The 14,647-nt window shown below is 36.6% G+C and overlaps 1 protein-coding gene across 1 annotated transcript in view; it reads left to right on the forward strand.

Annotated features, from left to right (window-relative positions):
• The window catches only part of LOC148949024 (chorion peroxidase-like), a 244,987-nt gene that overhangs the window by 26,236 nt on the left and 204,104 nt on the right, over positions 1 to 14,647 (forward strand). The window contains exon 2 of the mRNA XM_089094180.1: positions 4,643 to 4,804. Within this exon, the coding sequence (XP_088950306.1) occupies positions 4,643 to 4,804 (162 nt within the window). The remainder of the gene's footprint in view (positions 1 to 4,642; positions 4,805 to 14,647) is intronic.

A 14,647-nucleotide genomic window follows, 5' to 3' on the forward strand; every position in this document is an offset into this window, starting at 1 on the left:
GTAACTTTCGATGGGTAGCACTAAACTTGATGAAATTTATATATTAGAAATCAGCACTGAAGTCTGATTCTTTTGATATATCTATTTGTATCAAAAACCCGTTTTCTTGAGTTTCGGTTACCATTGAGCCGGGTCGCTCCTTACTTACAGTTCGTTACCACGAACTGTTTGATCAGAAGTTAAGCAGGGTCGTGTTTTATCCCCATTTATATGGATTATTTTGATGGACTTTGTCTTAAGGATCACAGGAAAGGCAATGGGAGACCACGGAATCACATGGGGAGGGAAAAGTCTCCTGGACTTGGATTATGCTAATGATTTAAGCATCCTAGATGAAAGTGTGAGCAAAATGAATGATGTTTTAGAGGTGTTGCGAGTTCAGGGTGCTAGAATTGGTTTGAAAATTAATGTTAGGAAGACTAAGTCACTAAGGCTAGGAATAAGTGAAGATGAAAAGGTGACGTTGGGTATTGAAAAGATTGATCAGGTGGGCAGCTTCACTTACCTTGGTAGTATTATTAGTAAAGATGGTGGGAGCAGTGAAGATGTTAAAAATAGAATAGCCAAGGCTCAGTGTGTTTTTTCACAGTTAAAAAAGTTTGGAAGAATAGGAAGATAAGTCTGCAAACCAAGATTAGAATATTGGAAGCTACAGTGATGACAGTGGTCAAATATGGCTTTGAAGCATGAATGCTCCGAAAAGCGGATGAAGATTTGCTAGATGTTTTTCAGAGAAATTGCTTAAGGATTGTTCTGGGAACCCGACTGACTGACCGTATTTCAAACAATAGGCTATACGAAAAATGTGGTTCAATACCGCTTTCTAGGTCTATAATAAAAGAAAGGTTGAGGTGGTTAGGGCATGTTGTGCGGATGAAGGATGACAGATTGCCGAAGATTGTTCTTTTCGGCCAACCATCTAGGGCTAAACGGAAAGCAGGTCGTCCCCGTCTGGGGTGGGAGGACGTCATAAAGAAAGATTTAAAGGAAATGAGAACTTCGTGGGCGGGTGTAAAAAGGGAGGCTTTGAATAGATTGGGGTGGAGGAGGAGCGTGCGTAGCTGTGTTGGCCTCAGGCGGCTTGGTGCTGCGATGAGTTGTTAGTAGTAGTAGTAGTAGTAGTAGTTTAGCCCGTATAGACGATTTATAAACAAAAAATTAGGGGTTTTTTCTTGCTTAGATGACAAAATTTGATGTTTATGGTGATTTCAAATACGTAACATTCCATAAGTTCGAAGTCTCACATCAAAACCTATGGGCCCAGGAAAATTTGGTTAATTTAAAAAAAAAAGAGGAAAACACTCCAAACACAAGGGTCAATACCGATGAATATCACATAATCAAATTCAATATATCAGAAAACCCTTTTACAGAAATTACGAGCTCCTATTTACAAGAATGTGAATTTTTGTTTTACGAGAAGGATAGTTACGAAGGCATGTTTATTTGTTCGTTTATTTGTTTGGTTTTATTTTCCAAAAGGGATGGTCGTATCAAATCATTAGTCTTAGAATACCATGAGTGGGCACGTTCAGATAGGAGTTAGAAGTTCGCCCAATTTTGCCCCTTTTTAAGGGGCAAAATTGACCATGCCACCTTAAAGTTACGTTTCGGCTATTTCACAGCGTAAAACCACAATTATGGCTGGAAGAGGGCCAGAATGGTAAGAAGAGACTGTTCTAATATAGTCAATTGATTTAGAATTACTGAAAAACCGTAGGTTCAGCTGTACTGTTTAAGTGACCGTGATGACACTGGGTGGCGCTTTTCTTCCCGAAGATTGGTGCTGACCGTACAAAATAAACGCTGAATATAGCCAATTATTTTTATGCTTCATTTGTTTGACTTCATGAATTTGAGGTTTGATAAGTTATCTGAGTAGAAGCCTCCTTGATTTCACTGATTTCTCGGGGGGAGGGGGGATTTTTTTAATCCCCCCCCTTACCAGCTCTTTGTGAATTTTGTCAATTTGTCTGCTCTGTTTTATGTGATAAAAAAAAGCTATATTGAAAGAAAAAACAAACAACTAAAATCAGTATGAATTGTTCATTTTGTGCACTTCTTTACAAGCAGGATTTATCATCAGGAACGGATGGAGTGTTTGAACCTGGAGGTGAAAAGGCCAAGTGTATTGATACTAATAAAAATGGCAGACACTAGGTGGAGTACAATAATCAATTTTACCCCTAGTATTTTGGTTATGTATATTCCATTGGCTGTAAAACCAACCATTAAAACACTCCGGCAGCTGCTTCATTTTGTACCTATGCATAAACACTAATATATAAAAATGATGAAGACCCGCCGCTGGCAATATCCTTAGATCCCTATAGACTTCTCGAATTTTCAATCCAATAAAAGTTCCATAAGGTTGCCCTACCATTCCAAAAAATTTACCAGAGCATCAACCGGCAATTACCAGCTGTTTGTGAATTTTGTCAATTTGTCTACTCTGTTTTATGTGATAAAAAAAAAGCTATATTGAAAGAAAAAACAAACAACTAAAATCAGACAGTAGATTTGAGACCGGCTCAAATGACAGCAAAACAGTTATAATAGCAGTAGAGAAAACTTTTAATAATAAAAAACGAAAGTCATAAATAACACAACCACCGCAAAAATAGGAGCCTTTTCAAGTAAAAAACCAGTGGTATTCTCAAGCCAAATAAGAAAGGGCATTCCATGTAACATCTGTAGCAACCAAAGGATTAAAATAAGAAACTACTAAAAAATATGAATAAATTCATGGGACCTGGAACATGGGACATGTTCCCGAGACCTGGGACATGGAATATGGGAAAACTACTGTAGAGCAGAGGAAAAGAGAAAGATGCATCAGAAAGAAAATGAAGTTTTTCAAGATCACGTAACGACTTAGAAGCTGAACCATTTGTGGATCTAGTAGTTTTAGAAAACGGTTTAAGAAAAGAAGGAAAACTAGGTATCCGTATAATTAGACAATAGAAAGAATACGACCGAATCAAACTGTGAAAGAGGATTCTCAGAATTGACCCAGCAAAAATTTGTTTGAGCTTAATTAGAATACCAAGATTTATTATACCTTCATTTTAATCAAATCAATATGGTCCTTAAGAGATAAGTTTTCCTCAAGAAAGAGTTCTAAGAAACGAAGATGACTGTCCTTGGTCATGACCACCTGGGCCGCTAATAAAACCTTTGTATTGATGAACCTCAGATAGTTAAGTTCAACGTTGAAATCTATACAAAAATAAAAAAAAATTCCAAAAATAGATTTAAAAGTATTTAGGGCAGGAGAATTAGCATCAAACCAAAGTAAAACTTTCTCGAATAGCCATAAATTTGTACGAATCTTAATCTTCGTTCTCCTGGAAGCAACCAAAGCTCCGGTTAAGCAGAAAGCAGAACTGAGAGCAGATAAACAGAGATTATTCGACCTGACATGTAGGGTTTAAGCCAAAGAAAGCAACTACCACTTATGCAAAAATGAAGAAAATACACAAAAGAATACTTTAAGTTAATAAATCAAAAGCTTTCCGAATATTCATGAATACAGCAGGACTCAAATCAGAGTCTAGTACTGAAAGAAGGAAGTTCATCAGAAACGTACAAGTATGTTCAGTCGAATGATCGTTCGAAAGCCAGACTACATAAGAAAAGTAAATCTCTTAAAACTATAAAATTATTAAGTCGAGATAGGCTCAGCTTTTTTTTTTAATTATGCTAAAAAAGGATATTGGCCAATATTTATAATTGGATCATATGAGAAAGATAAGGATATTGGCCAATACTGGATCCTTTTGTGGCCATATTTATGTGTTATATCTCAAGCAGGCATGCAAGTATTCGGGAAAATACTATGCTCAAAGGAATTAATATGAAATTATATGAGAAGTTAATGTTAGGGGAATTAATAGGAAATTGATATAAAAGGAAAAATGGAAAAGATTTAAAATACTTTGTGATGTGTACCATTCTGGGCAAATATTCCTGATTCCTCTAAAGCTGACATTTTCCTCCTCCTTCACCAGGGGCTTCCTGAGGCTAATATTATTGCGGGGGGGGGGGGGGAGATATTTGTAAATTTGCTACCGAATTGCTACCTGATTTATTCTGAATTTTCAACATAAATCGAGAATCTCACTACATTTTGTGCAATTTTGCGAAATTTAAGCTAAAATTTTCGCCTTCGGTGAAAATTTTACCGAATACCAAAAAGCTGGGGGGGGGGGGGCAACACGCCCCTCATCCCCCCTCCCGTGGGACGCCCCTGCCCTTCACATATTTACGAAAAATACTTGTACACCAAATTAACATTTCTACTGTTAATTATAACTGTCCGTTTTCTAGTAGAAATTCTAATATTTTATTTCGATTTTCAAAAAAAGATCGTCAGACTTTGCTAAAAAGTCAAGTAATGCTCGCATAGACATAAAGATTTAATGGAAATTTATAGCTGATAATCCTGCAGTTTTTTTTATAGGTAATTCCATTCACAAGATTTGGGTTCTATTCTGTGTGCTGTTTTCGTACTCGAAGCTATTACTGAATTCCTCTATTATTCGCATGGTACTTATATTGTCTTTTATTCATTGCTGTATGCTTAAACTTACTTTTGATGGAAATTTCATTTAAAATTGATAAATATTGTTCTTCTGTTTAGGTGTTTGGGAAGGAAGGGATAGATACATGCCAAACTCTCGTCTTGTCCGGGTTACTTTAGCTGAGGATTATGATGTCATGAATTATGATTCTACACTGATGCTGATGCAATGGGGCCAGTTGATTGATCATGACATAGCCCACACTCCTGTCTTTCGAATGCGTAAGTAAATGTTTGCAGGTCGACTAAGATTTTAAATTTTTTTCACAAAAAAGTTTTTTAAAAAAGTAAAGAGCTACATTAAAAAAAAGATAAGCAAAAACAGTTGAGGTCAAAATATTTTTCCAAGTCTAAAACTATCATAAATCATCATCAATAAGGTATGATTTAGTATTCTCGACGGAAATATTTGCATAATTTTTCTTCTGTTTTTCACTGGCTTTTATTGTCCTCGTTTCTCTTTCCTTTGGGATTTTTTCGTGTTTTCATGATTAGCCAGTGTGGTCTCAGAAATTATTTACAATAAATAAATAAAACCCAAAACGAAGAGTAATTACAATAAATAACCTAGCCAAGCCCAACCCGAGCAGAAACTAGGACGAGTAGGATTGACGCTCCCCTACCTTCTAAAGCAGTGGTGGACCACTGACCACGTGGTGGACCACGTGGTGGACCACGCTCAGGGACCACTAAATGTATCATTTCTTATTTTGTGGACTACTAATATGGATTTAGAAAATAAAGGTGTTGTAAATAGATCCATACATGATAATAAGAAAAGTTTTAATATAGTGAATAGTATAAATATATAGTAATTATTTTTTTCTTAAAGAAAAAAGACGTTTTTAGTGTGATGGTTGCTCTTGTATATTTGACATCATGATATGGAGAATCATTTTCAATAATGTTACTGCAAGACGAAGAGCTTCCTTGATCTTAAGCCGAGAGTGGTACCAAAATTTAATTGCTGTCATAAATGGAAATGTTTTTTCACATAAATCATAGGCGGAAATGTTCACATAAATATGTAGTTGAAAATTGAATAAAAATTTTCAGAGCTTTCTCACTCAGTAATGGGTGTTCATTTTTTAGAGAGACTAAAAATTAGCTCTTGACAAAGAGAACTTGAATTTTAATTAGAGACAATTAACACAAGAGAGATCAACGAGACTCTTTCCTTTATGCTTAATTTGTCCTCTACGATGTTAGATATAAGTGAATCTATTATCCACATATTTCCATGTCTGGGATTTTCTTTCCTTGGATAATAAAAATTAAAATATTATGTCAGTGACTAAAAGTGCTGTTGAATAGTAATGGATACCCCTTCACCGTTGAGATCCGTCTCTTCCATATATTCGTCAACATTTGTAAATACCTGTAGACGTCCATCTGCCAACCGCGTTTGCCACGGTAATATTTTCTTTCGAAAACCGTCTATTTTTCCTCGTAATATAAACACGTCCTTAAGCTGTCCTTGCAAAGGATATATTTAACTTATTTAGCAGAGAAAAAATATATGCCAAGTATGCCAGCTTGACTACCCACTCACCATCGGACAAAAGTCCTTGAAATTTCTGATTTTTTTGCCATTGAAACAAATAATCTAATTTCTTCTTGCATGGCGAACGGTCGGTTCAGTATTTTGCCCCTCGATAGCTATCTTACCTCAGCGTGAAGAAGAAGGTTAGTGTTCTGGGAACTCGTTTCTTCGCAGAGCATTTTAAACACCCGAGAATTCAGAGCTTTATGTCTAATTTCATTCACAAGTTTTATAGCACTGGATTATACTTCGCTTACTTCTGGGATTTTTTTTTTACCACAAGTGGCTCACGATGTATAATGAAATGGGTAGACAAAATGTCTGGGTGACTAACATTTGTTACTCTTACAATAACTCCTGAGCAATTTCCAGTCATGTTTGTAGCGCCGTCTTTATAAATGCCAATGCCTTTTTTCCACCCAATGTCGTGCTTCAGGATATAACTATCGAAGGCTTTAAAAATCTCGAAGCTAGTTACTCTGCCCTTCAAGTTCAGCGGGAAAAAAAGTTCTTCTTGTAATTCTCCTTGAAACCCTTACAACTACTATTACTACTACTACTAACAACTCACCACAGCACCAAGCTGCCTGAGGCCAACAAAGCTAAGCACGCTGCTCCTCCATCCCAATATATTCAAAGCCTCCCATGTTACAACCTCCCATGAAGCTCCCATTTCCTTTAAATCTTTCTTTATGACGTCCTCCCAACCCAGACGAGGACGACCTACTTTCCGTTTAGCCCTAGACGGTTGGCCGAAAAGAACAATCTTTGGCAATCTGTCATCCTTCATCCATACAACGGGGCCTAGCCACCTCAACCTTCCTTTCATTATAGCCCTAAAGGACAACTGCTTTGTTACTGAAGTCTATAGATTCATCAGGTTGAATTGAATAAAATAGTGCATTTTTTCCATTGTTATAACTTGATGTTCCATATCTTCAGCAATTTCTTCAATTTTGCTCCTAAAAGTGTTAGCTGACAAAGGAATCAACTTCAGTCTTCGGATAGCCTGTTTTTTTTTTTAAAGCTTCACAGGCCTGTAATATACAAGGTTTGATTAAGTCTTCTCTTATTGTGTATGGCTTTTTATTCTTTGCAATTCGGAGTGATATCAAGAAGAAAGCCATTAATGAGGACTTATTTTCAGCAACCATATTTTTAAAGCCCCTATTTCTTTTTATACCTTAATGCGCTCTTTAAAAATATTCAAGTGGTTTGCCAACTAAATTTGGGCATTTTAATTTCAAGTGAATTTTAAGTTTTGACGGTTTCACAGCATCGTTAGATAAAATTTCATGATAAACAGCATAAAGAAGCCTTGGGTCCAGGTCACTACCAGGTGCTTGAATAGGTCCAAATTTCAGGTAGTCTGAATCGAATTTTCTTGATATTTTGCAAAGTTTCTTTCGCCTCCTTTTTGAATATTCTTTGTAATATTGTCTGACTAGGACTGCGGATGCTCTGGTAAGTCTGATTCACTGATCACCTGACTATTATCGCTATTTTTATCACTTAATCTTGACTTTTTCCAAGGGAGTGCAAAATATTCACTTGCCTTTTCTCACTGAAAATGGGTCCTTGCCTTTTCTTACTCAATAGTTTGGTATTGTGTCAACATCAAAATTGGATATTGTATGGATATTAATAGTTCAGTAAGTTGTAATGAAGAGAATAAAAATTTCGCAATAGGGATTAGTGACGTAGATTCCTGGGATATTTGTATTAACCTTCATATGTGTCTACTGATCTACTGACCTTATTTCTGAACACTTATATATATAATGTGCCAAGCTGTTTTTTATGTAACCCTAATTGACAAGCAGATGAGGGGCAGTAAACCCGTGGAAAGTGCTGTTGTACCTGCCGGGAGAGTCTCCCTTAAACTTCGGAAATCAAGTTGAACGGGGGCTGACACTTCCCTAGTTTATTGGGGTTAAACAGGTTTCAAGCATGGGAGAGACTATAATGCTAAATGCCGTGTTGAACTATATATCTCGATCAATGGTTGTGGTAATAAAGAAGTAAGTGTTTTAAAACAAGATGTGGAATTTTTTTTTATAGTGACTCGATTTTAAAGGCAAAAGAACTGTTAACTAAGGAGGCCAAAACTGGTGATCGATTTACGAAATGCGTGCAAGATGAGGATAATGTAGCGAATATTGCTAAGCTGCTTGCACGATGCGCTAAAGAAAGAATAATACTCCCCAAGTTAATTATATTTGATCGCCAAGAAGTACCGGCCAGTGGAGCAGAAGTAGGTGCATGTGTTATATGGTCGGTGAATGAACTGCGACGGCAGTTCTCGGGTTTTCTCGAGCGTTACAACCAAGATCAACCCCCATGGCTGCCCGGCAATTCTGTAAGTGATGGAAGTCAACATAATCCCACCCCAGATAGATATTCTCCACTATCCTACTTTGTAGTTCTGGAGACCCCCCCCCCACTAACACGCCAAAAGAACGAAAATAATTTATTAGGAGCATTTGCGGAGAAGACCTATCGGTCGATGATGTTGAATTAAGAAGAAACCGATCTGAATGGCGGCTTGTTGTTAAAACAAAGGACAAGGCAGACAGCATTACTTATTCTATCCATCAGGAATCACAACGTGTAGGAGCTAGGGTGAAATCCCCAATTTTTATAGGCATGATCAATAACATTCCAACCACATATGATGCTGCAGTGAAGACCTTCGTTTCAGGTTGTGAAAGGAGAGAACAGTGTGGTGCTAGTTGAACCTATAAGTTATACTTTTCCTCCTGTTATTAGCTAGATCTGGCTATGAAAAGGCCACAAAAACTAGATTTTGAACGTTTTCCGATTGAAGAATTTGTGTACCTCCCTAAACTTTGCTACAACTGCCAGAAATTTGGTCACGTTTCAGTAGCGTGCTCCGCTCCTCAGATTTGTACATGTTCCGGTGTCCAAGCCCATACGTCGAATGCTAGTACCCCATGACGGAACCAATTGGATGTGCAACATCTGAGTTGACAAAACATACATGTCAGTCATTCCAATGCCCTGAGATGAAAAAGCAAATCGGAAAACAAAACGTTCCGACGGATGAACAAAAAATTAGGATTGTGTCTTGGAATATGAATGGAAGTGTGTCTCTGAGAATCCCTGTAATTGAAGAACTATGTCGGCGTAACGATATTCTGTGTATCAAAGAACATTTACTGAAAAATGATGGTCTCAGCCTACTTACGTTTCGGACAATCATACATTTTATTTTGTACTAGCCAAGTCTCGTCCTCGTCAGTTCATTTATAGCTGACTTGTTTCTAACTCAAATAAAATATAATTGTCTGATAAATAAGTATAACCCGAATAATGAAAGATCTTAAGCTGAAATGGCCAGCCATGGCAATAGATTAACACAGAGAGAAAAACTCAATGAAAAAAAACGGTAAACGAGACTGTGATCAGTAGAGAGAAAAGATGAAAAACAAAAACGAAGTTGATATTTCGCCTGTGTCTGAACTAGGCTTCTTAAACACAAGAGAGGCGAGGATAAAAAAACAAATAAAACCACCACCACTAGAAATACAATTTTCGCAACTGATCCACGTAGGGAACGGAAGCTAATAGAGTTACTTCAATGAGAACACCAAAGCAACCGATGTAAAAATATAAAAATTGAAATTAAGTTGATTATTTTGTTGCGAAATAATTCTTTTTGGAAGTATAGGAAGATAAGTCTGAAAATCAAGATTAGAATAAAAGAAGCTATAGTGATGACACTAGTCAAATAGGGCTCTGAAGCATTGGCGCTTCAAAAAGCAGATGAAGATTTGCTAGATGTTTTCCAGAGAAATTGCTTTATGATTGTTCTGGGTACCCGGCTGACTGACCGTATTTCAAACAACAGGCTGTACGAAAAATGTGGTTCATTACCGCGCTCTAGGGCTATAATGAAAGAAAGGTTGAGATGGCTAGGGCACGTTGTGCGGATGCAGGATAACAGATTGCCGAAGATTGTTCTTTTCGGCCAACGGTCTAGGGCTAAACGGAAAGCAGGTCGCCCCTGTCTGGGGTGGGAGGACATCATAAAAAAGATTTAGAGGAAATGGGAATTTCGTGGGAGGGTGTTAAAAGAGAGGCTTCAAAAAGATTGGGATGGAGGAGGAGCCTGCGTAGCTGAGTTGGCCTCAGGCGGCTTGTTGCTGCGGCGAGTTGTTAGTAGTAATAGTAGTAATAGTAGTAGTAGAAATAATCTTTTTCTAAGCTATTACTGAAGCAAATCGTTTTGGTCTATTAGGTACTATAGTCCCCTGGTGATTGTTTAAAATCTTAATTCCCTAAAAGTTCCCTTACCACCCATAGATTAAATTTTAACGATTTAAATATTAACGTTTCTGATAATAGTAAATTCGTTGTGAAGTATATTTTGAAGTATAGGTGGATGATTTCAATTCTGAAATAATTAACTTCCTGTTCCCAGAAAGTAATATACATTGAAACATCATATACCCATCTTTTTGCTTACAATTATTTAAGATGCAAGAAGTTACAGTAATTATATGTATTTCAAAATAACTTACCAAGTCAAAAATTTAATTTTCAATATAATGAACTTTTAAGTAAACATACACAAAGTTGTTAGACAATATTAAAGGAAATTATATATAGATTCTTGTTTTTTATTATTTTTTTTATTGAGGTTGTTTTATCATAAGCAGCGAAATAGCGCGGCCTAGGTAAAAGCAATGTGGGCACAATGTATCATATTTTTTTTATTTTGTTTATACCAGGGCACTTTGTATCTCAGGAGTTTTCGTAGAAACTTGGAAAAGGGCTCATTCAATTGCAAATTAAAGTGGCTAGTGCCTTTTTTAATAGTCGAAAGTAAACGGAGGGAAACTGACCCCCCTCCCACGCCCAAAACTTCCCCAATCCCATCTGACCAAAATTTTGAGATAGCCATTTTTTGAACGTAGTTGAAAGGTCCGGATGTTACGTATTTGAGGATGACAACCTCCACCCCACACAGCCCTCAGGGCAAGGGTTGTAAGTTATGCCCTGGGGGCATGAAATGTATTACGTTTTAGAGGTAATTACTTGGCAAGAAAAAAAAAAGAAGAAGAAAAACTGTCATCCTAATCCAGCAATTGAGACAAATGTGCACTTGAACGAGGTTTTAACCTTACTCATCTATCCAACCCCCTAGGACCAAACAGTATAACCGAACCATCAACCAAATAGAAATGTCCAAATCCATGCAAAGTCGTCATCAATAAATGTAAGTCGTTAGTAGAGGAGGGGGTACCAGCACAGAACGAACACCGTGCTGCCATCTACAATTTAGTTTAATGCTGATGGGACATAATTTATTCAAGGATTATCGATCCAGTCTAATGTGGGTGTGTCAAGGTCAATCGATCTGGTGTTGTTGTTGTTTGGTCACGTGCGAATGACATGAGGGGTGATTTACATAATCGATGGGGGAATTATTGATTCACAAGCATGGGGAATTATGAAACAATATGGTCATAGAGTCTCTAGGGGGAAAGATTACGTAATTACTCAATGACCTCTTTTTCCAAGATCGATTTATTTGTTGTTTCTATGCGCAATAACTCCGGGACGTAGGTTGTACATGCGCATTGAATTTTAACGGGAACAGTGTTATTGATCTAGGACTCGAGGGGGAAGTGAATTTCCATGGATTTTAATAATTGCTAGGTGAAATTATTGATTCACGAAGGGGTGAATTAAGAAACAAACCTGGCTTCATTGTTGTTTGGTTAGCTTAACCTGAGAAATTGATTTACATAATTGCTATGGGAAATTATTGATTTACGAAGGGGAGAATTAAGAAACATTAAGGATTCTTTAATCTTAGGTCTGAGGGATAAGCGTTCTTTAGGTCAGAGAGAAAAATTAATATTCTATTTTTAAATAGGGCTTCATTGATCTTTAGTGTCAGGAATTATAATTGACGAAGGGGAGAATTAAGAAACATTAAGGCTTCTTTAATCTTAGGTCTGAGGGATAAACGTTCTTTAGGTCAGAGAGAAAAATTAATATTCTATTTTTAAATATGGCTTCATTGATCTTTAGTGTCAGGAATTATAATTGACATCACTTGTTATCTTGGAATTATGCGGGAGTCTAAAGAGATAGAAATTCTATTTTTAAATAAGGCTTCACGGAGCTTTAAGTCGAAGAGATAAATTGATATTCTAACGAAACCCTAATAGTTTAGCTAGGAAAATTTATGAGATGAAGAGATTCACGTAGGAAAGGGTTTCCTAGAAATTTGAAATGCGTTAGCGCAGAGATGCCAAACAAAAGGAACACGCTGAAATTACGTTTAGGGATTATTTGGGCGAAACGGTTTTAGATATTTTATGGGATTATTTCGGCGAAACAGTTAGAGACATTTTGAAAGAAGATTTTAGGAAAGGTTTTAGAAGAGAATTTGAGGGTGAAACTCTGTGGTCGTTATAATACACAAGTTCCATTTGAACAGTGTTGTGAGGTCCTCTACCCCAACCCCAAAGGGTTCCGATCCCCACCCCAACCCCGAAGGAAGCCCCCGGTACTCAAAGGCCCCCCAAGCTCCCATAGAGCCCCAGCCCCCCAAACGCCCTCCTCAGACCCTCAAAGGCCCTCCTCTGGTCCTCAAAGGGCCCCCGGATCTCCAAAGGGCACTCCCGGGCCCCCCAAAGGCCCATCGAGCTCCCAAAGGACCAACGGGGTCCCAAAGGCCCTTCACCGGTCCCCAAATGTCCTCCAGGCCCCCAACTGTCCCCCCCGGCCCCCAACGCCCTCCCCCCCCCCCCCCCACGGCCCACCCGCGCCCAAAGGACCAATCGGTCCTCAAGTGTCCCCCAGACTCCCAAAGGCCCCCCTGTGCCCCAAAGGCCCTCCCCCGGTCCTCAAAGGTCCCCCCGGGCTCCCAAAGAGCCACCGGCGCCCCAAAAGTTCTAGTTCAATTTAAAATTTTCTCAACGAATTGAAAAAAAGTTAAAGTTCTCTTCTGAACTTTACCAAAGAACACACTTCAATTCTAATTTCTCCAGAGAAAACAAAAATCTTCCACTTCAGTTCTTTATTTCACAGAGACATAAAGAAATTTAAAGTTCAATTCTAATTTTTCGATGGAAGATAGAAAAAGTAATACCATACTTGTGAATATTTTCACGGAAGATAAAAAGTTCTAGTTCAATTTAAAATTTTCTCAACGAAGTTAAGTAAAGTTCAAGTTCTCTTCTGAACTTTACCAAAGAACACACTTCAATTTTAATTTCTCCAGAGAAAACAGAAATCTTCCACTTCAGTTCTTTATTTCACAAAGACATAAAGAAATTTAAAGTTCAATTCTAAATTTTTCGGTGGGAGATAGAAAAATTAATACCATACTTGTGATTATTTTCACGGAAGATAAAAAGTTCTAGTTCAATTTTAAATTTTCTCAATGAAGTGAAGAAAAGTTCATGTTCTTTACTGAATTTTAAAAAAGAACACAATTAAATTATAATTTCTACAGAGAAAATAAAAATCTTCCAGTTAAGTTCTTTATTTCACAAAGACATAATGAAATTTAAAGTTCAATTCTAAATTTTTTCGGTGGAAGATAGAAAAAGTAATACCATACTTGTGAATATTTTCCCTGAAGATAAAAAGTTCTAGTTCAACTTAAAATTTTCTCAACGAAGTGAAGAAAAGTTCAAGTTCTCTACTGAAATTTACTAAAGAACACAAATCATTTCTAATTTCACCAGAGAAAATAAAAATCTTCCGCTTCAGTTCTTTATTTCACAAAAGACATAAAGAAATTTAAAGTTCAATTCTAAATTTTTCGGTGGAAGATAGAAAAAGTAATATCATACTTGTGAAAATTTTCCCGGAAGATAAAAGTTCTAGTTCAATTTAAAATTTTCTCAACGAAGTTAAGAAAAGTTCAAGTTCTCTTCTTAACTTTACAAAAGAACACACTTCAATTCTAATTTCTCCAGAAAAAATAAAAATCTTCCACTTCAGTTTTAAGTTCCCCAAAGAAATAAAGAAATTTAAAGTTCTATTCTAAATTTTTAGATGGAAAATAGAAAAAGTAATGCTATGACAATGATTTTTTTCCATGAAGATCAAAAGTTTAACTTTATTTATAATTTTTCTTAAATTCAGTTCTGATTTTTCTCAAAGAGATGAAACATTTAAAGTTCATTTCTAAATTTTTCTCTAGAAGATAGGAAAAGTTATACTACGATTGTGGTTATTTTTCAGTGAAGATAAAAAGTTTCACTTTAATTCTAATTTTCTTAAGTTCACTTTCTGATTTTTTGCAAAGAGATGAAAAATTTAAAGTTCTGTTCTATGAAGATAAAAAGTTTCACTTTAATTCTAAATTTTCTTAAATTCAGTTCCGACCTTTCTCAAAGAGATGAAAAAATTTTAAGTTCTGTTCAATATATTTTCTCGGAAGAAGAAAAGTTCAACTTCGATTCTGAATTTTCTCATTGAAAATGAAATAAGTTATTGATCAATTCTATTTTCCCAAAATAATATAAAAATTT

The sequence above is a fragment of the Artemia sp. Qi Xiang Cuo genome, chromosome 9, assembly GCF_049724085.1.
Source record: "Artemia sp. Qi Xiang Cuo chromosome 9, ASM4972408v1, whole genome shotgun sequence".
NCBI classification, from domain to species: domain Eukaryota; kingdom Metazoa; phylum Arthropoda; class Branchiopoda; order Anostraca; family Artemiidae; genus Artemia; species Artemia sp. Qi Xiang Cuo.